The following is a 25,772-nucleotide window of genomic DNA, read 5'->3' on the forward strand; positions in this document are numbered from 1 at the left end:
CAGTGTGGTTGAGTGCCATTTCTCTATACCACTGTAATGCTCTATATACATTATAATCATAGACTTCCTCACACTGATTGAAGATGTTGATATGTGCCTGTTTTTCCTTGGATTTTGAGCTCCTTGAGATCAGCAATGACACCTTGCTGCTTTTGTACCTTGTTATTTAGCATATCACCTGGTTCATAGTAATTGCTCAAGTGCTTGTTCAACTACACTGAACAGTGGAAGAAAAGTAAAAATACTCAAGAGAGGAGGATCCAAAGAGATTTGAGAAGAGGGGGTCGGGAATGGAGTAAGGATGACACATTATGGGACAACTTTGAATAGAAGAGAAGTCTTTAACGATGTGCCTAAGAGGAAGCAGGTAAAGATGGAGACCAGTGAAAAAGGTAGGAAATGAAGGGAGTTTCAGGCTGAAAGCTCAATTCTATTTGTTAAATAGGTGATTGAACAGAGTGACTGTTCAACTAAAACTTGGTAAAGATGGTGGCAAGGAAATATATATGACATATTTGCTGGGAAAGTAAATGCATGTCTTAGATGCAAAGACCCTGGTAATATTTTATTCCGGAATGTGGCATCTCCTAAGGCTTATTCATATACTTGAAATTCTTTTTCGAGGCAAAGTTTTAGATACACTTATGGCATTTTCCCTGCATATCTGTGCAAATGCTTGTGCCTGAAGATCTTTGCTTTTCTGCCAGGTTGCAGACTTGCCACTAGAGCTGGGATTGGTCATTGTGACATTGCCGTTCATGGAGTCCAGTGAAGCAGGACTCATGGCAATGCTGCTCACACTATGGGAAGAATAACTGTAGATCATCTTGAGAAAGGCAGACTTTGTGTTAATCTCTTGCTTACAAATAATAACATAGCATTTGGGGAAGAATGTGCAACAGAGGATTCCATAGTTAGATATTAATATGACAATAATCTCCACAGCTGGTACATACTTGCCAAATGTGGTAGCATAGATAGGGATGAATGTGATCCAAGCTATGAAGTAAATGAGCATGCCAAATGTAATGAATTTGGCTTCATTGTAATTCTCAGGTAATTTCCTGCCTTTGAAAGCAAATATGAAGCAAATGAAGGCCAGGATGGCAATGTAGCCCAGCATGGTGCCAAATGCAAGTATGGATCCCTCCTCACACTCCAGGATGATGACTCTGGGCAAGGAGACATTCACCTCTACAGTAGGTGCTGCAAAGATTAGCCAGAGTGTGCAAATGACAACCTGGATGCCCGTGCAAATGAAGATAATAAGGATCGGTTTATAGAGGCACTTCAGAAATTTCTGCAATTTGGGATCAAAGTTGAAGGCTAGCAAAATTTTCAGGGACTTCATCAAAATGCAGGAGATGCAGAGAGTAAAGCTCACTCCAAACAGTGTCTGCCTGGTTTTACATGTGAAGTCTTGTGGTTCTCCAATGAAAAAGCTCGTGCTGGCAAAATTGAGGAAATGACAGAGAAGGATCACATAGCAGACTCTTAATCCCCCAGATGATTTCACAACAGGTGTGTTCAGGTTTCTTGTAAATATTATGCCAACAACCAGAACAAATATGATTCCCAGTAGGGAGAGGATCAGGAGCAGGATGGCCAAGGAGTCATTCCAGTTGAGATATTCCACTTCCTTTTCAAAGCACATAGTGCTCCTAACAGGGGCCCAGTGAGTTTTGTTGTTGCATAAAAGGCAGTGAGGCATATCTAAAAGACAGAGGAGACACAGTTACATTGTCAACATTTAAACTAGGTGATAGTCCACAACACTACAAATGAGACTCATCTTCTGTAATAGTTCTGACTAGAGAATATAGATGATTGTTACATTGGTTACTTATTAAAATAAAACATGCTTAAACTCAGAGAAAGTGAGAGAGAAAGGGTAAAAGTGAGGAAAAAGGAAAAGAAAGAGAAAAGAGAAAGAAAAAAAGCCAGCTGGATTGTGAATGTTTAGGAAATGAATATACTCAGAATAGATGCTAGCTTCTTATGCATTTGCTATTATAGATGATGGTTCCAGCACTCTTAAGAATAAGGTTTTGGAATCAGACGTAGCTTTTCTTATCTCTTCCACTTACAATTCCTGTAAACTTGAACAAACTAACTGAACTTTCTGAGCCTATTTCAGAATCTCCCATATCTCAAAAAATAATAAAATGAAAAGGCTCTGCCTTATTGGGATGCCGTACTCAATGAGATAATAAATGTAAAATGCTTCACACAGACCATTACACATAGTAGACCCTCAATGTACGGGAGTTGCTATCGTGAATAAGGGTGCAATTCTTTTAAAAGCAGAGGCAATATGGCTAGGTCACTCTAAAAGCTTGAAGTCTCTTTCTAAAAGTGAGATAATGCAAAATTGTAATCGATGGCAATTGAGGAAGAATTAAAGTTCATTTTTTTCTCCAAGTAGTGGGTAAATGGGAGCCTCTCACACTGTAAGTGATAACTTTGAAAAGTTTTTATGCTGATTCTGGCTGCAGGGCAGCACAAATAGTTGATGTTAGAGTTGTGTCTCTAGAAGTGATATTACATTTGCTCCCCATTCCAGCCACCCAAAGTTGGTGAGTCCCAGCTGCAACCAAAGGGCCTCTGTCAGGGCATTCATCTGATTACACCCCACAGTGCCTGTACAACTCTTTAAAATTTTGTGTTCTCTTCTTTATTAACCTCAAAGTAAGGTTGTATTTCTGTTTATAAACTTCATGACCCTTCCAGCCTCCTCCTCTTTCCAAACTCTATTCCCCTAAAAATATCTGTTCTTTTCTGTTTGCCCGACCACAGTTGCTAGTGTCTGTCATTTCATTCATCCAGTGGATATTTACTGGCCTCATCTAGGTATGAGAGCTGTGTGTTAGAGACATAGAGAGGAGCAGCAGATGGTATCCTTTTAGGCTTTCCTAACTCCTAGCTTATCCTCCAAGTTGTCTTCAGTCTTCTACATTTCTCCATTTGTTCTTGGAAGCGACTCACCCTGGTTACCAAAAGAAAACCCAGATACAGCCTTTAAAGAGTACCATACATCTTTATGGAAAATAAATGTTACATACTCCTTGGTGTTTTTATTTCTCTCACTTGGAAGGTAGTTGCTAGTTACCATGTTGCCTGAAAAACTCCCTCCCTAATTATCTAATTTTTCAGGCAGTGGTATAGTATTTTTATTTATTGATCATTTAAATGCTCAATTCCACTAATATAAACATTATTAAACATACCAAGGAATGGGAAAATTTTAAATGTGAGATAATAAAATGCAGATACACATAAAGTTCTGATACTCTCAGGTTGGAATAAATGGCATTTTTTTGTGACACAATAACAGAACATGAATCTTGGAATATTTTCATTGGTATACTTCTCTCCTTGAAGCCAATAAGCAAAAGGAATAGGCATTTGGGGACTATTCCAGTTCCAGAGTTCTCAGCTTTTCTACAAGATGAATGGGAATGCTCTAATAAACAACGAAATCTGATACTTTTAAATTAGGCTTAACTCCAGGGAAAGTGCTCATAGTTTCTTTTTAGGCTCCTAAGGCTGCTGACCTCACTCTTGTAGTTTAATTTGTGTATTTTGCTTTCATCTTGTGAAATTTTTAAAGATAGGGTTGGCAGTCAGTTACTAGCATCTCATCCCTGTCATTAGTTGGTCCCTTGTCTCACAGAAGAAGTTTCTTTTAGGTTTAACTTTTGCTTCTTGGTAGAAATAATAAGATTGCCAGGATGTGCACACCTGTTTCTTAACTCCAGGTGCCTTTGGGTTTCTATTATGTTTAGTTAATTCAACATTTACTTATTTGTACTTTTTTGTACCTTAGTTACAAGCCGAGCACATCTGTATAGGGATACGTGGACAAAATTGACAGAGAACTTGCATCACTTTAAGAGTTGCATACTTTAGAAAATATGAGCGAAGTGATAACATTTTCCCTTGAAAGTAAAGTAACTTTTACGTCTCTATTATTTATTGGCTGTGTACCTGTTGATATAATAGAGCAAATTCCAAGATAAAATGAAATTTCACTGGAATTTAATTTCACAGGAGCATGGGAAGCTTTTTAAAGTTTTTCAAATGAAAAAACAAACCAAAATAAAATTCATGCAAAGAAAAAAAAAAGCCTAAGAGGAATGATTCAGGTGTATCACTGTCCATGTGGAGTGACTGTAATTACCCGTCTGATTACTGTAGTGATTTTCAGGACAGTTCTCACATTCGTAGCAACAGATGTGTTGACTTCTTGTAGTTTTCTTCATTTGCCCAGGACTGCATTCCTTGGAGCATTTAGATTGAATTTGCTATATTAAAAGTGAAAAAAAAATCACAAGTAAATTTGTAAAAAGAATTATCCTTGGCTTAATTTAAAGATATATTTACTAAATACTATTTTGGTCTTTTTTCATAAGATTATAGAATCTTTTGCCATCTTGGGAAATGTAAACAGGCTTTTAAGATGGAGAAGCTGCTTTATGAAGAACACAGTTTTTGTCGTGTTAATAACTTCTGTAAGCAAATTATGGTAGTTAGCCCTTTCAGAAAGTCCCTAGTAGAGGGAGAAATGTATAGTACTAGAACTAAAGAAAATAACAATGGTTTGGAAAGTTTCAATCCTATGTTGAATGAAGGGTTCCACTAGATAAGAAAATAGCAAATGGCTAGATTTTTGTACTCTTTAAAAGAAAGTTCTTATCATGCTGTCAAGGAGCATGTCCTAACTCTAAAAAATAAAAAAAAGAAACATTTTGAGTTTAAAATAAAATTTAAAATTTAATACTCTAATTTAATATTAGAATATTAGATTTAAAAGACAGCCCTAAATATATACTATTTAAATAATCTTGCGAATTCAAGTTATAATTTGCATGTCACAATTTGAATCACATGCAGCGTTCCACTTTTATGGAACCCTAGCTAGTAATTCTTTGCATTTCAGCTATGTTATCATTCTCCATTCATAGTCCCTTTCTCATGGCATATCTTGTGAGAGAAATCTGCTTTGTCATGTCACTTTTACCCTTGGAGCACAGCAGAATGGTTAAGTGAGTCTTTCTCAAGATTCTCTTATCCATTATTTCCTACTCTGGAACACAATTGAAGTACTAAGCTAACCAGTCTTTCTCTGGAAGATGCAAATGATCTGTCTGAGAGAGAAAAGAAAAGATTCAGTAGGCCGTGGGTCTGCAAGCACTGGTTTTCTTCTTCTCTCCAGTTATTGCTGACCTGGGTTTTCAGCAGGCAGTATATATGCCTTGTGAATTTCCCAGGGCAAACTTTTAAAGTATCTACTCTCCTGGAGCGTGGCTCAGAGGACACAAAAGGATTTAACTACGAGATAAAGCCCGGCATTGTTAGGGTCCCCTCTCTCCCTCTGCATCAAGAGCAAAGACAGTCTAAAATCTTGCACTGATTACTTTAGATTTCAATCGATTTAGGATTATATGATGTTTTGTACTATGAGTTCTGGTGACTTACCAGAAATGTCAATACCCCAACTAGCCTGCAAATTGACAAATCCGGAAATCTGACCTAAATGATTTCAGATATCATTGGTTTTTAGTGTATCCTTGAAATAATTATAGGTGTCTCTGTCACAAAGGAAGACTTGTCTCTCTGTTTGTAGTGGTCAGCCTCTTCCATTTAGTCACTAAGAGCCTCACATAATTACCTGTCATTCTGTCACCTTCTCTTCATTAAGTGAATTCCCTACAGAGTCTGGAGATAAGTATTGATAACAACAGTGTTTCTTGCAAAAATAATAACCATCTCTGTATTCAAAAAGAAAATGTATCAGAGCATGTTTTAAAAGTTTCAGTGTGAGTTACAGTGTTTAGCAGACTGCTGGGTTCATAATGTAGTTGTGAGTATAATGGTAAGGAAGATGAAGATGATGACAGCAAAAGTTTGAGAACACAGAAGAATGGCTACGTTTCTGTCTTTCAAGGAAGAAGTATCTTGCTTTGCTAAAACTTTTACAGCCAGAGGAAATCAGATTAAGAAAAATGGTTTACAGCATTACTGTGTTCATTATTTCATTCACCAAATATTTGTTAAGTGCCTATCTATATGTTACGCACTGTTCTAATTGTTGAAGCCACAGTGGGGAATGAAACACAAATATTTAGCTCATAGAACTTAAGTTCTAGTTGACAAGACTGACAGAGTCAAAATAAGCAAAATGTACAGAATGACAGAAAGTTATAAGTGCTAAAGAGAAAAATAAGAATAGGACAGTGACTAAGAACTACTAGGTTGATGTTGCAATTTTTAAATAAGGTGTTCAGGGAAGACCTCACTGAGGTGGTGACATGTTAGAAAAGACAGAAAGGAATAAGAAAATTAACCACATGAACATCAGAGAAAATTATTATAGGCAAAGGAAATAGCAGGGGCAAAGTCCTTGGGCTATGAGAAGGGAAGCATGCATGGAAGACAGAAAAGCCTGTGGGATCACAGGAGGGCTGTAGAGTAAGGGGAGAGTGGGAGATAAGGTCAGGTTGGTACTGGGGGTAGGTTATGTAGAATTTTTAAAGACACGGCTTTTACTCTCAGAGAAATAGGATGTCATCAAAGGATTCCGAGCAGAGCACTACGTTTTACAGGACCACTTGTGTCTCTGTTTTGAAAACAGACTGAAGGGGGCCGGCGCAGTGGGTTATGCCTGTAATTCCAGCACTTTAGGAGGCCAAGGCAGGTGGATCACGAGGTCAGGAGTTCAAGACTAGCCTGGTCAACATGGTTAAACCTCGTCTCTACTAAAAATACAAAAATTAACTGGGCATGGTGGCGCACGCCTGTAATCCCAACTATTTGGGAGGCTGAGACCAGCAAAATGCTTGAACCTGGGAGGCGGAAGTTGCAGTGAGCCGAGATTGCGCCACTGCATACTAGCCTGGATGACAGAGCAAGAATCCATCTTGGGGAAAAAAAAAAAAAAAGAAATAGACCAAAGGAGTAAGAGCGGAGGCAGAAAACCTTCTACAATAATCTAGGTGAGAAGTGATTGCAACAGCAGCGGAGTAGGTAGTAAAAAGTGGTCAGGTTCTGGACACATTTTGAAAGTAAAACTCATTGGTTATGGAGTGTGACCAAAAGAGGTGACAAGAATCCCAGCAGGTTTTCTCATGAGCAACTAGGAGAACGGGGTTGCTATTTATTGAGTAGGTTGGGAGACAATATCAGCTCTGTTTTGGAGATTTAAGTTGACTGCTACACGTCCAGGTAGAGATGTCAATTAGGCAGTTGTATATTTATTTGGGTTAGAAATCAGAAGATAAAAATCGAGTAGTCATCAGTCTCCCATATAATGATACCATTTAAAGCCCCAAACCTGGATAAGATCACTAAGGAAAGGTGCGGAGAGGAGCAGTTCTGAGCCCTGGGCACCTGAATGATTAGAGGTAGTGTGAATGAAGAGGAACTAGCAAAGGAGACAGAGAATTAGTGGCCAGATACACAGGAAGAAAATCAAAGAAATGTAGTGTCATGGAAGCAAACAAATAGAATATTTCATTGAGGGGAGAATAATTAGCTGGTAAGTGATATATGATAATATTTAGCTTTATTAACTTTGGTGAGCTAGACAGAAACAATTTCAATGGATTGAAGAGGATTCAAAAGAGTATGAGAGGAGAGAAACTGCGGCCATTAAATGTATTCAACTGTTTCAGGGAGTTTTACTGTAAAGAGAAATAGAGTATACAAAGAAAGACTTGGGGGAACAACAGAGGTTCTTTGTTTGTTTGTTTTAAGATGAGAGAAATAACGACCTATTTATCTCATTAAGTGTATAATGTAGAAGAAAGAATGATTGAGAATAAAGGAGAGAGGGTATAAAATTACCAAGTAATGTCTTTGAATAAGTGAAAGAGGTTGGGACCTAGAGGTGAAGTGGAGGAGCTGACCTTGGCTAGGAGCACAGACAGTCTGTCTATAGTGCCAGATGGAAGGCACGGGTACTGGCACAGATGTGGTGGCAGGGGCCACTGGAATTCTCTTCTGATGTTTCAGTTTTGTTAGAACAGAAAATAGAGTTAACCGAAATGAGAACAAGAAAGATGTACTGATCTCAGAGGAGAGAAGAGAAGGCATAAAATAGCCATCTAGGAAGGTGAGTTCATGAACTAGGGCAATAATCTGATTGCCCTGCAGCATTAAGAGCCCACTGGAGGCTAGAGATCATGAATTTAAAATGAGACTAGTCAGCAATCTCCCCTGCCCTCCCTTCCCCTCCCTCCCTCTCTTTTCTTTTCTCTTTTCTTTTTCTTTTCTTTTCTTTCTTTCTTTCTCTTTCTTTCTTTCTTTCTTTCTTTCTCTTTCTTCCTTTCTTTTTCTTTCTTTCTTTCTTTCTTTCTTTCTTTCTTTCTTTCTTTCTTTCTTTTTTCTTTCTTTCTTTCTTTCTTTCTTTCTTTCTTTCTTTCTTTCTTTTCCTTTCTCTCTCTCCTTCCTTCCTTCCTTCTTTCTGTCTCTCTTCCTCCCTTCCTCCCTCCCTTCCTTCCTTCCTTCCTTCTTTCTGTCTCTCTTCCTCCCTTCCTCCCTTCCTCCCTCCCTTCCTCCCTCCCTCCCTTCCTTCCTTCCTTCCTTCCTTCCTTCCTTCCTTCCTTCCGGAAGCACTACGTTTTACAGGACCACTTGTGTGGTCTCTCTCTTCTTTCTCTTTCTTTCTTTCTTTCTTTCTTTCTTTCTTTCTTTCTTTCTTTCCTTTCTTTCTGTCTCTCCCTCCCTCGCTCCCTCCCTCCCTCCTTCTCTCTCTCTTTCTTTTCTCTTTCTTTCTTTCTTTCTTTCTTTCTTTCTTTCTTTCTTTCTTTCTTTTCTTTCTTTCTTTCTTTCCTTTCTTTCTCTCTGTCTCTCCCTCCCTCCCTCCCTTGCTCCCTCCCTCCCTCCTTCTCTCTCTCTCTCTCTGTCTTTCTTTCTTTTCTTTTTCTTTCTGTTTCTTTCCTCTTTTGCCAACTTCAGCTACATAGGAGCTACGCTGATTAGGCAGAAATTTGATTAACAGGGATTGTGTTTGGCCAGATGAGTATGATGAAGAGAGGGGGCCAGGGACTTTTGCAGTTGAGGTACCAATTGCTTTGAGTGCTACAAAATGGCCTACAACAAGATTACCTTAAGATTCCTGAACTCATTTTTTGTTTCCTGATCTCGGATGATGAAGACATCATTCTGTAGGTCATATTCTGCCATCTTAGTGACAGTCATGTGTCCATTGATCTCCTTCCAGAGCACAACATCATATCCAGTATTTAAATCCCCATGAGCATCAAAATGAAATGAATTCCATCCATCAGTGAATGTCACATTTTTTAGCACACCAAGTAACTATAAAAAATAAAAACAGAAATAAGCGCTTAAAATAAATGTTGCAAATGTATCTGTTATTCTAATGATAACACTGCCTTATAAAGCATAACACTTAAAAATGAGGGAAAAAAGATTATAAATCACTGGTTGGAGAATTCTTAACTATCTGACAACAATTTGAGAATGAATTTCACTTGGGTTCTAGCCTCATTTCCGCCCAACTTTTGCTATATAAATTTGGGAAAGCAAGTTAATTTCTATAGATGGTTGTTTCTAAGTATCTTCATTTATCCTACAGAATTTTAGAATAGGTCCCCTGGTATAGACACCTGGGATCTAACTCTGGTTCCATCTCTCATCAATGCAATCTTGACAGGTACAATTACTTTCTATCTTATTATCTCCAATGGTTCTTAAGTTTGTTTCAACGATTGAGTATGTAGTAAAGTGATCTCTAAATTATATTTCAAAACTAATTCACAAAATGATTTATTTTTTAACTTGAGAAGAAAGAAATATAAGGATAAATTACCTGTCTTGCTACCCAATTTGTACAGTGAGAACTTGTATACTATAGAGTTAGGACAAAAAAATATTTTGTTTACAAATGGGGTAGCCATATTGAGGTTGTGCTGTAGTGGAAGAGCAATAGGCTGGAAGGTAGGGAAACAGGCTGCTGTTCTGGCTTCACCATTAAGTACACGAAGTAAATATCCTCTCCGAATGCTTTCATAATGGCCCATTTATTATCTAAATCTACGGTTCTATGTGGCTTTTGTTGGGTATAAAATCTATAGAATAAGGCAGAAATTATTCTATTTGAAGACAATTATTCTATTTCCTTAGAGTTAACTTTTTATGAGTGTTTCAGTTTTTTGTCAATAGAATATAAAAAATAAGTTATATTTTCAAGTAAATAGATTAGTTATGATAGTAATGTCAATGAGAAATGTTACTTTAGCAGAATCTCTACGTGTGTGTATTTATGTCCCCACAGATTTCTTAGCTCTTTTAATGGATATCAATTAATTAGTGTTACTTTAAAGAAGCAGGATATCAGATCTAACATGGTGGAATTCACTAACAAAATTTTATTCTAGCAATTGCCTGGAAGAAAAAAAAGAGGAGAGAACAAAATTAAAGAATATGCAAGGGCCTACCTCCAATGTTCTCACTTCTATCTGTTGACTGGTTTGTTTCTTCTGTTCTTTCCTTAAGCAGTATATACATGTAAACCCCAGTAACTCAGTTCTTTAGGGAGCACATCCTCTTCCACACAAGTGTTTGAACTATAATTTCTACCTCCTTTTTCCTGTGCTTAATTAGGCTTTATAGGCTAAAGTTCTGACATGTATTTGTTCTGTAAATAATCATGAAATTGTATAATGTAAATAAACTTCCACAATTTTATGCTTGTTCTTACAGGAAACAGGGTGGAAGCAAATACAACAGTATTTCCATTACTCATTAAATATAATAAAACATCTGCTTTGAAGTAAGGTAAATCTTAAACATTAACACTCCAGTTATTAAGCTGTTAACTGCTTTTTCACATCATTTAAAAAAATTTTCATGGAGACTCTGAAATTCACTATTAATTGACACTACAAAATTTAGAGAATGGGATTTGCATTTCAATTATTATCTTATTCAGACCTGTGTATGATAATGCTCAGTTTTTAAGCACACATGGCCAGGAATCACACCAATTAAAGTGATATGGTTGATATTGTTTTCCATTGTCCCAACTGTGCTGATGCTTGCTGTACCTCCATAAGTAAGGTTACTGTGGAAAAAGGTATCTTCATGGCTAAGTTAGAGAAGAGCAGAGGAAACATCCTTGCATCTGTGTCCTGATGCCCAAACTGTATCTGCTTTTGTGAAGTTTTCCATTGTGAAGCAGAAAACACATTGATCTAAGGCTGGGGCAGCAGCTTCATTGCTAACTGTGTGAATCACCATGGGACAGGTCTTTACTGTTAAGGTTTCCTCCATTTCTAAACTCTGACAAGTCTTGGTCACTAGAAACACTTCTTACCACTTCTTCAAGATGGAATTTAAGGAAGATGAGTCCTGTTGGCCTACTATATTTTATAAAGATTAGAGGTGGTGTATATCAGTATCTAGAACCATATGTTTTAAAAATTATTATTATCTTACCATGCCAAAATTGCTCTCATGTCTCTCTTGTCTTCTGGACTAATATGCAACTACCTTGCTACACTTACTAATACATGTCTCATAAATTCATCAAATTCAACATCTCCAAAATGGAATGCTAAATATTTCTTACTGCCACCAGACCTCCACTTTTCTCTATGTTTCCAGCTTGACAAATGACACCAGTTGTCCCATATTGGAATCATCTGCAACATTTTTGATGCTCTCTGTCATCATTTACATTCAATCGATCTCCAAATGCTCTTCATCCTCCCTCTTAAATATCCGTGTATACATCTTTTCATCCTTATTGTCATACCTGTAGGCATTCTTATTTTATGTCTGATTTACAAAATTGGTCTTTCTTCCTTCAGTCTTGTGTCCCTCTAATCAATTCATCTTGGATGGAAAAAGTATCATATCACTCTCCTGCCTGAAAATGTCTTTAATTAGCTGCCCTATCCTCTGTCAAGTTCAAACCTTTGAACATAGTTTGCAACATTTCCATTTAAGGGGATGTCCCTATACTAGCAGTATCAGCATCATCTGGGACATTGTTAATAATGTAGACTTTTCAATCCCACTGTGGAACCACCGAATTAACATGATAATAAGATTCCCAGGAAAGTCAACTGCACATCAAAGTTTGAGATGCCCTGATGGACAAGACTCTAATAATATGTCTTTCACTAACTCATTCAGTTAGTTCATTACAGCTCTCATGCAAGACTCCAGTCATATGCTATGATTTCCTGCTTCCTGAAGATGCTGTGCTTTCTTTTCTCCCTTTTCTGGGACTTTGCTGGAATATTTCTGTTCTGGCTAACTGCTACCCTTCCTTGCATTCACATAGAGGTCATGTTTTTTGGAGAATGTTCTCTGAATTGTTAATACTGGATTAGCTGTCTCACTTATGTACTTCCCTGCCATCTTGTGTTTATGTGAAACACTATAATGCACCATCCAGCATTGTAATCAGCTCCTTAATTGTTTGATTGTATACATCAATGGACAGATAATTCCTTTAGGGAAGGAATTCTGTCCTGTTCTCCGTAATATCTTCACCACTCAACACACTGCTTGAAACATTGAGACACCAAACATTTGCTAAGTAAATATATGAATAGAAGTTAAACTATTAGACATTCTTTCATCTCTCATACATCACTTACTACCTTATATATCATCAGAAGTAAAGGAAAACAAAAAAAACCCCCAAAATCACTAGTCTAGTCACAGCAAGGAGGTGGTATCCTCCACACACATTGAGGAACATTAAAAATCTGCTGAAGTAAAACAAGCACGACTGTACTGTCCCTGAGTATGACTCACAGATATGACCACATATAGGGCCAAAATAAGTGCTATCCTCAAACACTGGGAAAAATTAACCCCTTTAAAATTATTTGAATCTAAAATCATTTAGAAAGTGCTATTTAAATATTAGTGAATTTTGCTAGGGTACAAAGTAATCCTTAAGAATGTATCATTGACTAGGGACCCTAAATGTTGCTGATCTTTAAAATTTAAGTCTACAGAGATTTCTTTATAAAAGGATAACTCTTTGTATTATTTGTCTTACTGACTCTAGCACTGACTTGATGTGGCTCACTCATGTCATGATCTAAGGAGCAAGGCATCCCCCTGTTCTTCCTTTCTAATCTGTTTCTGTTTGTTTCTAGATTAACAGCTCTGAGGGCAAAAAGAATACCTCCAGGCTCCTAGTGTTTAAATAAAACATTTTAGGAGACTCTGCTTAGATAATTTCTTCTCAAATCTTATCCTCAAAGTGTTTGAGACTTATTCCTAATTTAAAATACTTTCTTTATTTTTTCCCCAGATCTTCAGGGGGTGAATAACTCTTGCTATTTGCATTTCTTTGTCCTTATGAGTTTCTTTATATAACCGCCCCCTGCTCCACTTTATGTCATCTGTCTCCACGACTGTTCTCTATTTCTGCTTCTCAATCTCTTATTTCTAAAATTCTATGTGGTGGTATTATTATTGTAGTCTAATTTAAAAAATTAAAACTGTTTTTCTGCAGTGCACCAGGCCAAAAGCCTTGAAATATATTAGAAAACATTGTACTGAACTTGGAATATAGTGAATAACGATGATCTAAAAAAGATAATTTATGGTTTTTACCACCATTCTTAAAGTTTTATACTACAAAGGGAATGCTTTCATATAGGTGTCTTAAAGTCATCAGACATAACTATATATATATTAAAATAGCATTTGCACTTGAGAAAAGGTCCTAACAAGGTTTTACCTCCTTGTTAGATTTTTGGCTTTGTATTTATAAGGTGAAAAGCAGTTTAAAAGTGAGCAATTTAAAATACTCTCCCACCATTGCATGATCCTCCCAAATGTTAACTGGTCATATCAGACCTCGGAGATGGTAGTTTTGGGTGTTTAAAGTAAAAAAAAAAAAATGACAAAAGTAGAAAAAACTTGTTCTAGATACCCACTTGTATGATCAGAAGAATTGCCTTACTTCTTTTACCTTCTTTTCTCTTACAAATTTAAAATATATATATTTTGTAACATGATTCTGCCTCAGGACATACAAGTTTGTCTTTGAATACATATTATTGAGAAATTTATTTCTAATAAGTAAAACATCATTATTAAAAGAAGCAATTTACTTTTCAATGCCTTGTTCAAGGGCATTTGAAAAAGCACAGTGGAAAATTCTCACTAAATGAAGGCATGTTAAATTTTAAGTTTCCCCAAACTAATCAAAGAGAAGAAAGGGAAAAAGTCCTTTTACATGCAATTACTGGTTTTTTTAAACCTGGAATATCATAATTGACCTAACAACATTCCTTTGAAGAAGACTGGAGTCCAAGTCCTTTATGTGTATATATATACACATAAAGACCATTAGAGTCTTTATGTGTATATGTATTTATTTACTGTACCTCCATCCTAACTGAGAGTCTTAACTATAGATGTTGGGATTATAAACCACCAAAGACAGTGAAAAGCAAGGAAGGAAGGTGGAGTCAGAAGACCCAGGCTGCAGTTGTATTTCTGGTACTTCCCAGCTTTAGTTTCCTCATCCACCATATTTAGTAAAAAACAAAAGGATTATTAAACATGTCTGCTCTAACTCTTGTGTTTTTAAAGAGCATTTAAAAGCGATAATTTATATGACTCAAGGAAAATAGCATCATCAAAAGAAGTTTCGTGAGAAATAAAAGAATACAACTTTGGTGGGTCAGAGTAGGAAGTGAAGATAAAACACAACTCTATTATCTTCAAGAGTAAGGCACTATGATAGAAATGCAGGTTATTTAAACAGTGAAAGTGTCTATTTATAAAAAGAATAGGATTAAGAACAATTAATGTAAATCTTTGCAAATTAAAACAAGGGAGGAAATGGGGAAAATGATGGTAGGAGAGTTTTTCTTGGATGTGTGAGTTAGTACCTCCCATGGTTGAAAGGCGTTGGGGTTCTGACAGTCACGAGCTTGACACAGATCCCGGATGGCATAACCAAGGGCAAACACTGCAAGCTGAATACTATGAATGAGTCCTGGCTCAGCATAGTCCCGGAGGAAGTCATTTCTCATGACGAAGTTCCTTTCTATAGCCTTGTTAGCCTTGTAGGCCAAAGTCCTTTGAGAATGATTGAAAATGCATTGACTGAAATCAGTGTACTTGACATATGCGCAGGCAGATAAATGCACGGCATATTCGTGTAAGAGTTTGTTACTGTCACTGGGAAGCAAGTGCAGATTTTGAAGAAAGGAATGGAAAGAGGATATATTCCCTCTTCTAAACGCAAACCCTACAACTTTGCCAATCTTTTTAACATTAGGAATGGTAGTAATCTTGGTGGCAGTTGACCAGTTATCACTAGCAATCCACATCTTATTTATATTCATTTCAATGGCTTTATTGAAGAGATCAAAAACATGGAATTGCCTCAGAAATACCACAATGACATTAACCTGGGCTTCTAAAATGATTTTCTCCAGTGTCTTATTGATTCTGACTTCAATGGTATTATCTGAAAGAAAGGCTGGAAGAACCTCTTTGAAGGCTATGCACACGTTATTTGCTTCAGCCTGAATTATAAAAGTGTTAAGAGCCAATCGTCCATAGTCATCATCTGTGGTTATGATGCCAATCCAGTTCCAACCAGATTTCTGAATCAGGTGAGCCATTGCTTTAATTTGATGGAAGTCACTGGGCACAGTCCGTAGAAATGAAGGAAAGCGAATTTTGTCACTCAGGATTTCTGCAGTTGATTCATAACCCACCTGGAAATAGACAGAATATTTTAGTTATGGTGTTGATGAACTCCAGGTGACTGTTCACAGTAGGTGTTCCTTTCTTTGATTGCTGTAAGTTTTCATGACTTTCTTCAAATTCTCTAGTCTTTTTCATCCTTCTCCTTACTTAGCCCCTGATGACGGTTTAGAATCATGGCTTTCTAATTATTTCATATTTTGTTTAGTATAGGCCCTCTGAGAATTCAGGCTCTATCTCATTTTCCGTTTACACCTCTATATTCTTCTATATCTATCTTGTATCTCTGGCCAGGGGCCAAGAGTGGATATTGTTTAAATACTTAGAGGTAAATACAGGAAAAATGCAGTCCATCATATAAGCAAAATGCAGTTTGGAACATCAGTGTGTGCAAAATCTTGTCTAATTCATAATTTGGGTGAATTTATTCTAGGTAAAGTTAATCAGTCAAATAATCATCTTGTCCAGGGGTCAGCAAAATTTTCCTGTAAAGAACGAGATATAAAATATTTTAAGCTTTTTGGTCATGTATAGTCTCTGTCATATCTATTTTTTTGTTACAACCTTTTAGAAATGTAAAAACTATTTTTAGCTTGAAAGCTCAAGAGCATGAGAACCACATTTGGTCTGCAGGCTGTGATTTTCTGACTCCTGATCTAGTCAAATAAGTATCAGCATTTTTGGAAGACCTACTTAATGTACACAAAGTTTTGCCTGATTCATAGCTTTGGTGAATTATTACCTTCTATAGCTGCAATAGTAACATGTCACTTGTTCAGTATTTCTTTTTTTTTTTCTTTTTCTTCTTTTCTTCTTCTTCTTCTTCTTCTTCTTCTTCTTTTTTTTTTTAACTACTTGCAGCTGCCATGTGGTATGGTGGAAAGACAATAGGCTTGGGAACCAGATAAACTGTTAGAGTCCCAACTCCAATAAATTCGGGAACGTTATTTAATGTTTCTTTACTGTAAAGTTATAAGATTCTTGCTAAGATTAAAGAAGAAAATTTAAATAGATACGAGCGCATGGTGGACTTTCAGTAAACCTAAGTTCCCTTCCAAGTACCTGATGTTGCTATGCTCAGCCACATTGTTAAGAGCTGAGCTTTCTTAAAATTAGTGTTACCCATGGAATGTCCCCTTACCTTTTCTGCTGTCTATTACATAAATTGCATTTTTGCATTAGCCGGTTGTTAAAAAAGTCTGCTTTCCTTACGTACCACCTAACTAGTATCATACATAGTCTAGAAATTTTAAGCCAAAGCTTTATCTTTGATGTATTTGATAAATAGTTCTTTTTGTTTAATCATTTTGGATTAAATTTTTTATTACCAACGTCACTAGGCTATAATATAATGGAATGCTAATAGTCTTTATTTGTATATGTATTTATTTACTCTACCTCCAAAATGTTATATATTTTGAATTCTTATACACATTCATTATGTTATATATATATATTTTCTGTCTGCTCACTTCTATCAGATGGTCACTTCTTAATCATCTGAATATAAGCCTTTTTCTTTTCTAACTTTTGGCTTCTCTTCTTCCTTAAGATTAGAAATCAGTGACATAGAGAGTTACAAAGTAGTGCGATTTCAAAATGAAAGCCAAAGAGACTTAATTGGCTCTGAGTAATGTTCAAGAACTTAGTACACAGTGCTCTGACATCTGATTTGTTTTTTTCAGAGAACTTTTTGCTTACTTTCTGGTTATTGGCTTGCATTCCAGGGAGATAAATAGTTCTACAGTCTTTGCTCAAAACCTTCCCATCATATTCAGAACAACACACAAACCGTCCCAGGGCTTACAAGATGCTACATGACCCGGGCTTTGCCTGTCTCTACAAAAGCATCTCTTACTATGTTTCCTTTTGCTTCAACTGATCTAGCCAGATTGGCCTTTTTGCTATTCTTTGGGCATTCCAACTTTGCACTTGCTGCTTTCTCAGATACTCTTTCGCCCCTCCCTCATCCTCCCTTCACACTCCTCACTCAAGCTTGAGACTAAATGTCACTTCCTCAAGAAGTCTTCCTTGACCTCTATATCTCCTTACTCCTCAGTCTCTTCAGTTTCTTCATAGCATGTGACTGACGTTATTTTAGAAACAAGGCAGTTTAGGCCTGAAGATGTTTGTGTCTTATACAAATCAAGCTGAAAACGGTCAGAAACTAGACCAGATAGACTGAGGGATAATTACTCCCTTGGTACTTTTTCACTATACTCTCTGTAATGGTGTGCATCCTTTCTTTAACTAAAGAGAAAGAAAAGTTAAAGTAAAAGTGACTCCCTAACTAGTTTCCTCAGGTTTCCCTGATCCTTTCATAATAACAAATGTGATAAAAAGCAATGTATGGAGGTAGCACAAAACCTACCTGTGGCATGAGCTGTAAATTCAACATCCTGGAGACAGCCATAGTTATTTCTGAGTACCCAGAACCTATGACAGCCTTAACTCTTGGCATGTAGCTGGAATAGTCACACTTAAACTCCACAGTTTCTCTGGAGCAGTTGAATTTAGAAAGAAACCTCAGAGTGGCTGCCATTGCCACTGTGACTTCTGTACAAGTGTCATAGATTTCATACCCCAGTTTGACTCCAGATAATAGTGTTGAATTGTTGATCATCTCAATGCTGTGTATCATGGCAAGAGTTTGAAGAAAGACTGATATTTCAAAGCTGTTGGGAAACAAGTATTTTTTGAAATCAGAACATAACTCTTCTATGGACATGCCGTATCTCATTTTGCCTACATCTCCTCATAACAATTTCTGGATTACTGAAGCTTATCTCTTAAAGGATCTAAATTTTATTTAAAAACAATTTTTCATGAAAATATTTATGAAGGGTAATATAAGAACCCAGTTTCTTAAAAGGAGTCTATGCTACAGGATTTAACCTTTTCTTGATGAATTTTTTGATCATTTTGAACACTGCAATATGAAGATGTGTTTGATTTTTGTTCCTTTTTGTAGTTAGAGATCAGCATTTTATTGCTGTCAAAATGCTTGCTTTTTAGACTCATAAACCTGTCTTTTAGTTTTCTGATTCTAATCTGTGTGACTGGAAGCCAGATAAATAAGACTCTTAAGAATTACATTTAAACAGCTTTGGTTAAAGCCTAACAGCCTGCTCCTAGATAAAGTGCCTTATTTTAGTTCTGAGGCATAGCTATTTCCACATTCAGAGGACATTTTTTATACATCTTGATTTGTGATTATTCCAGAGCATTGAGTTGTCTGATTACAGATTTACTGTTAAGTTTATTTCATCTACCACTATATACAAGATATTACAAATAGTGCCTAATATATAATAAGGGTTCAATACATATTTTTAAAATGAATAAAGGGGGATATTATTGTTCAGGGTTTGATATTCTAGCTTCTTTTTAGTTCATTAAGTTTTGATAATTAAACTATTTGAATATTACTATTTGTCATTGTGAACCATGTTTAGATGGTTCTATCTCTACAAACGCATCTCTTACTATGTTTCCTTCTGCTTCACTGATATAGCCAGATTAAATTTTTTACTATTCTTTGGACATTCCAATTTTGCACTTGTTGCTTCTTGGCCAGATACTCTTCTTCCCTCCCTAAAAGAATAAAGTAAATAATAATAAAAATATATTAATAAGTTAAACTATTTGAAGATTACTATTTGTCATTGTGAACCATGGCTTGCAATGACAAATGGTAATATTCAAATAGCTTAATTTATCAAAACATAATGAACTAAAAAGAAACTATAATATCAAAACCCTGAACAATAATATCCCTCTTTATTAAAATTTTAAATTTAATAAAGAAATTTTAATTTAATTAAAATTTTAATTTTAACATTACAATTTCAATTAAAAAGGAGAAGTAAGCCCAGCTCATCATTGGCACAACCAACATTAGCAAGCACCACTCAGGACTCAGAGGGTCATCCTGTCACTGCCATTGCCATCATGCATGCCACACAAGTGTCCCAAGAGCCCAAGAAATCACCAACCTGCTGATTCCATGGCTTCCACTACCAGTATTTGAGTAAGGCACCTGGAGGCCCAAGAATTGGCCTGGTTTGACCTAACACTGGTGCCAGTGTATACTGCCCTGGGACACAAGGATGGGCATACTTAGCCCATTGCTAACACCACTTGGGCTCAGAGACGCTTACTTGGCATCCCAGTCACCAGCAAAACTGCATCATAGCCCCCACTAATAACTGTACCCTAGGCCACTGAGGAAATGTCAGATGGCACTTATGCTAGTCATGGCCAAAGAAATCAAAGAAACTACACTACTACTGCAACCAGAATAAAAGCCAAAGGACCCTGCCCAACCAACACTATCCATTCATCCTTAGGAAACGTTCTCCCCGTACAAAAACAAATTTTTAAAAATTGGAAGAAGCAACTGAAACATCAGATGTACATATATTAACATAAGAACACAGGAAACATGAAAAAGCCAGAAAAATGACATTTTTAAAGGAAGATATACTATCATACTGGTCTTTAAGAAAAAAAATTTAAATACATTTTTTAAAAAATACACAATAATTCTCCAGAAACAGATCTCAATCAAAAAGCAATTAATGAAATTCCAGAAAAAGAATCCAAATTACAGATTCTAAAGAAGGATAGTGAGATACAAGATAATTCTGAAAAACAATACAAAGAAATCTGAAAAACAATTCAGGATATGAATGAGAAGTTTACCAAAGACATAGATGTCATAAAAGAATCAAACAGAAATTCTGCAACTGAACAATTCATTGAATGAACAACATAACACATTTGAAAGCTTCAAAAATAGATTAGTTCAAGCAGGCAAAAGAACCTCTGAACCTGAAGATAGTTCAGGTTCAACTTTTGAAATAACCCAGCCATGAAAATATAAAGGAAAAAAAATTTTAAAAAGCTAAACAAAGCCTTCATGTTATATGGAACACCATAAAGTGACCAAATATACAAATTATTGATATCCCAGAAGGTAAAGAGATATTGAAATAGTTAAACTTATGTAACAAAATAATAGATAAAAACTTTCCACATCCAGCAAGATGTTTAGACATCCAGATACAAGAGGCCCAGCAATCCCTAAACGGATACAATGCACAAATTCTCCACAGCATATTATAGTCAAAATGTCTAAAGTCAATGACAAAGAAAGAATTCTAAAAACAGTGAGAAAAGAATTTAGTCACCTCTAAAGGAAATCCCATTATACTAACAGAGGATATCTCAGCAGAAACCCTATAGGCCAGAAGAGAATGAGATGATATATTTAAAGTGTTGAGGAAAAAACCCTGCCAGCCAAGGATACTATATCCAGAAAACTTATCCTTCATAAATAGAGGAGAAATAAAGTTGTTCCTAGAGAAACAAAAGCTGAGGGAATTCAGCACTACTAGACTGGCCCTACAAATGCTCAAGGGAGTTCTATACCTGGAAGTAAAATAATGATGCATATCATGGTGAAAACACAAGAAAGTGTAAAACAATGGTAAAAAAGACGAAGGACTCAAATGATACTACTACAGATATTCATCTACCAAACCACAATGACAAAAATGAGAAAAATAAAGGAACATAGAATATATAAAACAAAGAGTAAGCAACAGCATGACAGGAACAAAGCCTCATATGTCAATATTAACCTTGAATTTAAAAGGATTAAATTCCCCTCTTAAGAGATATAGACTGGCTGTCAATATCATACTAAATGGGCAAATACTGGAAGCATTCCCTTTGAAAACTGGCACAAGACAAGGATGCCCTCTCTCACCACTCCTATTCAACATAGTGTTGGAAGTTCTGGCCAGGGCAATCAGGCAGGAGAAAGAAAGAAAGACTATTCAATTAGGAAATGAGGAAGCCAAATTGTCCCTGTTGGCAGATGACGTGATTGTATGTTTAGAAAACCCCATCATCTCAGCCAAAAATCTCCTTAAGCTGATAAGCAACTTCAGCAAAGTCTCAGAATACAAAATCAGTGTGCAAAAATCACAAGCATTCTTATACACCATTAACAGACAAACAGAAAGCCAAATCATGAGTGAACTCCCATTCACAATTGCTACAAAGAGAATAAAATACCTAGGAATCCAACTTACAAGGGACGTGAAGGAACTCTTCAAGGAGAACTACAAACCACTGCTCAATGAAATAAAAGAGGATACAAACAAATGGAAGAATATTCCATGCTCATGGATAGGAAGCATCAATATCGTGAAAATGGTCATACTGCCCAAGGTAATTTATAGATTCAATGCCATCCCCATCAAGCTACCAAGGACTTTCTTCACAGAATTGGAAAAACCTACTTTAAAGTTCATAAGGAACCAAAAAAGAGCCCGCATTGCCAAGACAATCCTAAGCCAAAAGAACAAAGCTGGAGGCATCACGCTACCTGACTTCAAACTATACTACAAGGTTACAGTAACCAAAACAGCATGGTACTGGTATCAAAACAGACATATAGACCAATGGAACAGAATAGAGCCCTCAGAAATAATGCCACACATCTACAACCATCTGATCTTTGACAAATCTGATAAAAATAAGAAACGGGGAAAGGATTCCCTGTTTAATAAATGGTGCTGGGAAAACTGGCTAGCCATATGTAGAAAGCTGAAACTGGATCCCTTCCTTACATCTTATACAAAAATTAATTCAAGATGGATTAAAGACTTACATGTTAGACCCAAAACCATAAAATCCCTAGAAGAAAACCTAGGCAATACCATTCAGGACATAGGTATGGGCAAGGACTTCATGACTAAAACACCAAAAGCAATGGCAACAAAAGCCAAAATAGACAAATGGGATCTAATTAAACTAAAGAGCTTCTGCACAGCAAAAGAAACCACCATTAGAGTGAACAGGCAACCTACAGAATGGGATAAAATTATTGCAATCTACCCACCTGACAAAGGACTAATATCTAGAATCTACAAAGAACTCAAACAAATTTACAAGAAAAAACAAACAATCCCATCAAAAAGTGGGCAAAGGATATGAACAGACACTTCTCAAAAGAAGACATATATGCAGCCAACAGACACGTGAAAAAATGCTCATCATTACTGGTCATCAGAGAAAAGCAAATCAAAACCACAATGAGATACCATCTCACACCAGCTAGAATGGAGATCTTTAAAAAGTCAGGAAACAACAGATGCTAGAGAGGATGTGGATAAATAGGAACTCTTTTATACTGCTGGTGGGAGTGTAAATTGGTTCAACCATTGTGGAAGACAGTGTGGCGATTCCTCAAGGATCTAGAACTAGAATTATCATTTGACCTAGCAATCTCATTACTGGGTATATACCCAAAGGATTATAAATCATGCTACTATAAAGACACAAGCACACGTATGTTTATTGAGGCACTATTCACAATAGCAAAGACTTGCAACCAACCCAAATGTCCATCAATAATAGACTAGATAAAAAAAATGTGGCACATATACACCATGGAATACTATGCAGCCATAAAAAGGATGAGTTCATGTCCTTTGTAGGGACATGGATGAAGCTGGAAAAGATCATTCTCAGCAAACTGTCACAAGGACAGAAAACCAAACACTGCATGTTCTCACTCATAGGTGGGAATTGAGCAATGAGATCACTTGGACACAGGGCAGGGAACATCACACACTGGGGCTTGTCATGTGGTGGGGGGCTGGGGGAGGGATTGCATTAGGAGAAATACCTAATGTAAATGATGAGTTGATGGGTGCAGCAAACCAACATGGCACATGTATACCTTTCAAAACTGCACATTGGGCACATGTACCCTAGAACTTAAAGTATAATAAAAAAAGAAAAAAAGAGATATAGACTGACTGTATAAATTAAAAAAGCATGATCCAATTATATGCAACTTACAAGAACTGCACTTTACATATAAAAGCACATATAGACTGAAAGTAAAGGGATAGAAAAAGATATCCCATGCAAACAAAAACCAAAAGTGAGCAGAAGTAGCTATATTTATATCAGATAAAACACACTGTAAGCCAAACATAGTAGAAAAAGTAAAAGAAGGTCATTATATAATGATAAGGAATCAATCCAGGAAGAGGAAATAATTTAAAATTTATATGCAACCAACACTGAAGCACCCAGATTCATAAAGCAAAAATTACTAAATCTAAAAAGAGAGAGACTGCAATACAATAATAGTGGGAAATTTTAACACCCTACTGAGCATTAGGCAGATCATCTAGACAGAAAATCAGCAAAAATATAACAAACTTATGACCAGGCATGGTAGCTCACCCCTGTAATCCCAGCACTTTGGGAGGCTGAGGAGGGTGGATCACTTGAGGTCAGGAGTTTAAGAGCAGCCTGGCCAACATGATGAAACCCCATCTCTACTAAAAATACAAAAATTAGCTAGACATGGTGGTACACACCTGTAATCCCGGCTACTTGGGAGGCTGAGGTGGGAAGGATTGCTTGAACCCAGGAAGTGGAGGTTGCAGTGAGCCAAGATTGCACCACTGCACTCCAGCCTGGGCAACAGAGTGTGACTTCATCTCAAGAAAAGGACTTAAATTGAACTTTAGACCAAGGGGACCTAACAGACATTTACAGAACATTTTATCCAACAACTGTAGAATACACATTCTTCTCATCAGTGCATGGAACATTCTCCAGATGAGGCCATATATTAGGCCATAAAACAAGTCTTAACAAATTTACAAAAATAAAAATTAGATCAAATATATTCTCAGGCTGCAATGAACTAAAATTAGAAATAATAACAAGAGGAACTTTGGAAACTATACAAATCAGCAGAAATTAAACCACATGCTTCTGAATAACCATTGGATTAATGAAGAAATTAAGATGGAAATAAAAAAATCTTATTAAAACAAATGAAAATGGAAACACGAATGTATTAGTCCCTTCTCACATTGCTATAAGGAAATAGCTGATACTGGGTAGTTTATAAAGAAAAGAGGTTTAATTGGCTCATGGTCCTGCAGGCTGTACTGGAAGCATAATGCTGGCATCTGTTCAGTTTCTTGGGAGGTCTCAGGACATATACAATCAAGGTGGAAGGCAAAGGGGGGCATTAGCACCTCACATGGCCAGAGCAAAAGGAAGAAAGAGAGAGGGAAGATGTAACACATTTTTATATTCCATCCCTTGCTCCTCCCAAATCTCATGTCCTTCTCACATTGCAGAATACAATCATTCCTTCTCACCGGTCTCCCAATGTCTTAACTAATTCTAGCATTAACTCAAAAGTCCAAAGTCGAAAGTCTCATCTGAGTAGTCCCTTCTGCCTATGAGCCTGCAAAATAAAAAATAAATTAGTTACTTCTAAGACACAATGAGAGTACAGGCATTTGGTAAATACTCCTATTTGAAAAGGGAGAAATTGGCCAAAGTAAAGGGCCTACAGGCCCCATACAAGTCCCAAACCCAGCAGGGCAATCATTACATCTTAATGCTCCAAAATAATCTCTTTTAACTCCATGTCTCACATCCAGGGGACACTGGTACAAGCTGAAGCTGGAGTGGCTGGGACACAAGAAGCAGCAGGGCCCTGGTCTCAGCTCAAGAAATCATTCTTCCCTCCTAGGCCTCTGGGCCTGTGATGGGAGGGGCTGCCATGGAGGTCTCTGAAATACCTTTGAAGTCTTCTCATTGTCTTGGCTATTAACATTCAACTTCTCTTTATTTAATGCAAATTTCTGCAGCCAGCTTCAATTCCTCTCCCAGAAATTTTTGTTTGTTTGTTTGTTTTTTGTTTTGTTTTTTCTAACATGTGGCTGGGCTGCAAATTTTCCAAACTTTTACACTCTCCTTCCCTTTTAAATATAAGTTCCAGTTTTACATCATTTCCTTGCTCACACATATGAGCTAGGCTATTAAAAGCAGCCAGGCAACTTCTTGACTGCTTTGCTGCTTAGAAATTTCTTCTGCCAGGTACCCTAAATCATCACTCTCAAGTTCAAAGTTCCACAGATCCCTGGGCAGGGGCACAATGCCACCAGGTTCTTTGTTAATGCATAGCAAAGATAACCCTTACTCCAGTTCCTAAT

At 36.7% G+C, this 25,772-nt stretch overlaps 1 protein-coding gene across 3 annotated transcripts in view; it reads right to left on the reverse strand.

The window, feature by feature from the left end:
* Window positions 1–541: 541 nt before the first annotated feature.
* Window positions 542–25,772, reverse strand: part of GPRC6A (G protein-coupled receptor class C group 6 member A) — a 30,920-nt gene continuing 5,689 nt past the window's right edge. The window contains exons 2-6 of one of the 3 annotated variants that reach the window (XM_032165586.1): window positions 18,095–18,398; window positions 14,898–15,734; window positions 9,109–9,321; window positions 4,181–4,304; window positions 542–1,713 (exon numbers count right to left, since the gene is read on the reverse strand). In XM_032165586.1, coding sequence (XP_032021477.1) covers window positions 599–1,713; window positions 4,181–4,304; window positions 9,109–9,321; window positions 14,898–15,734; window positions 18,095–18,398 — 2,593 coding nt within the window. In that variant the 3' untranslated portion in view covers window positions 542–598. The remainder of the gene's footprint in view (window positions 1,714–4,180; window positions 4,305–9,108; window positions 9,322–14,897; window positions 15,735–18,094; window positions 18,399–25,772) is intronic. The other 2 variants (XM_032165602.1, XM_032165595.1) reach the window with 2 other exon arrangements.

This window comes from Hylobates moloch, unplaced genomic scaffold (genome assembly GCF_009828535.3).
Source record: "Hylobates moloch isolate HMO894 unplaced genomic scaffold, HMol_V3 SCAFFOLD_2, whole genome shotgun sequence".
Taxonomy (NCBI): Eukaryota; Metazoa; Chordata; class Mammalia; order Primates; family Hylobatidae; genus Hylobates; species Hylobates moloch.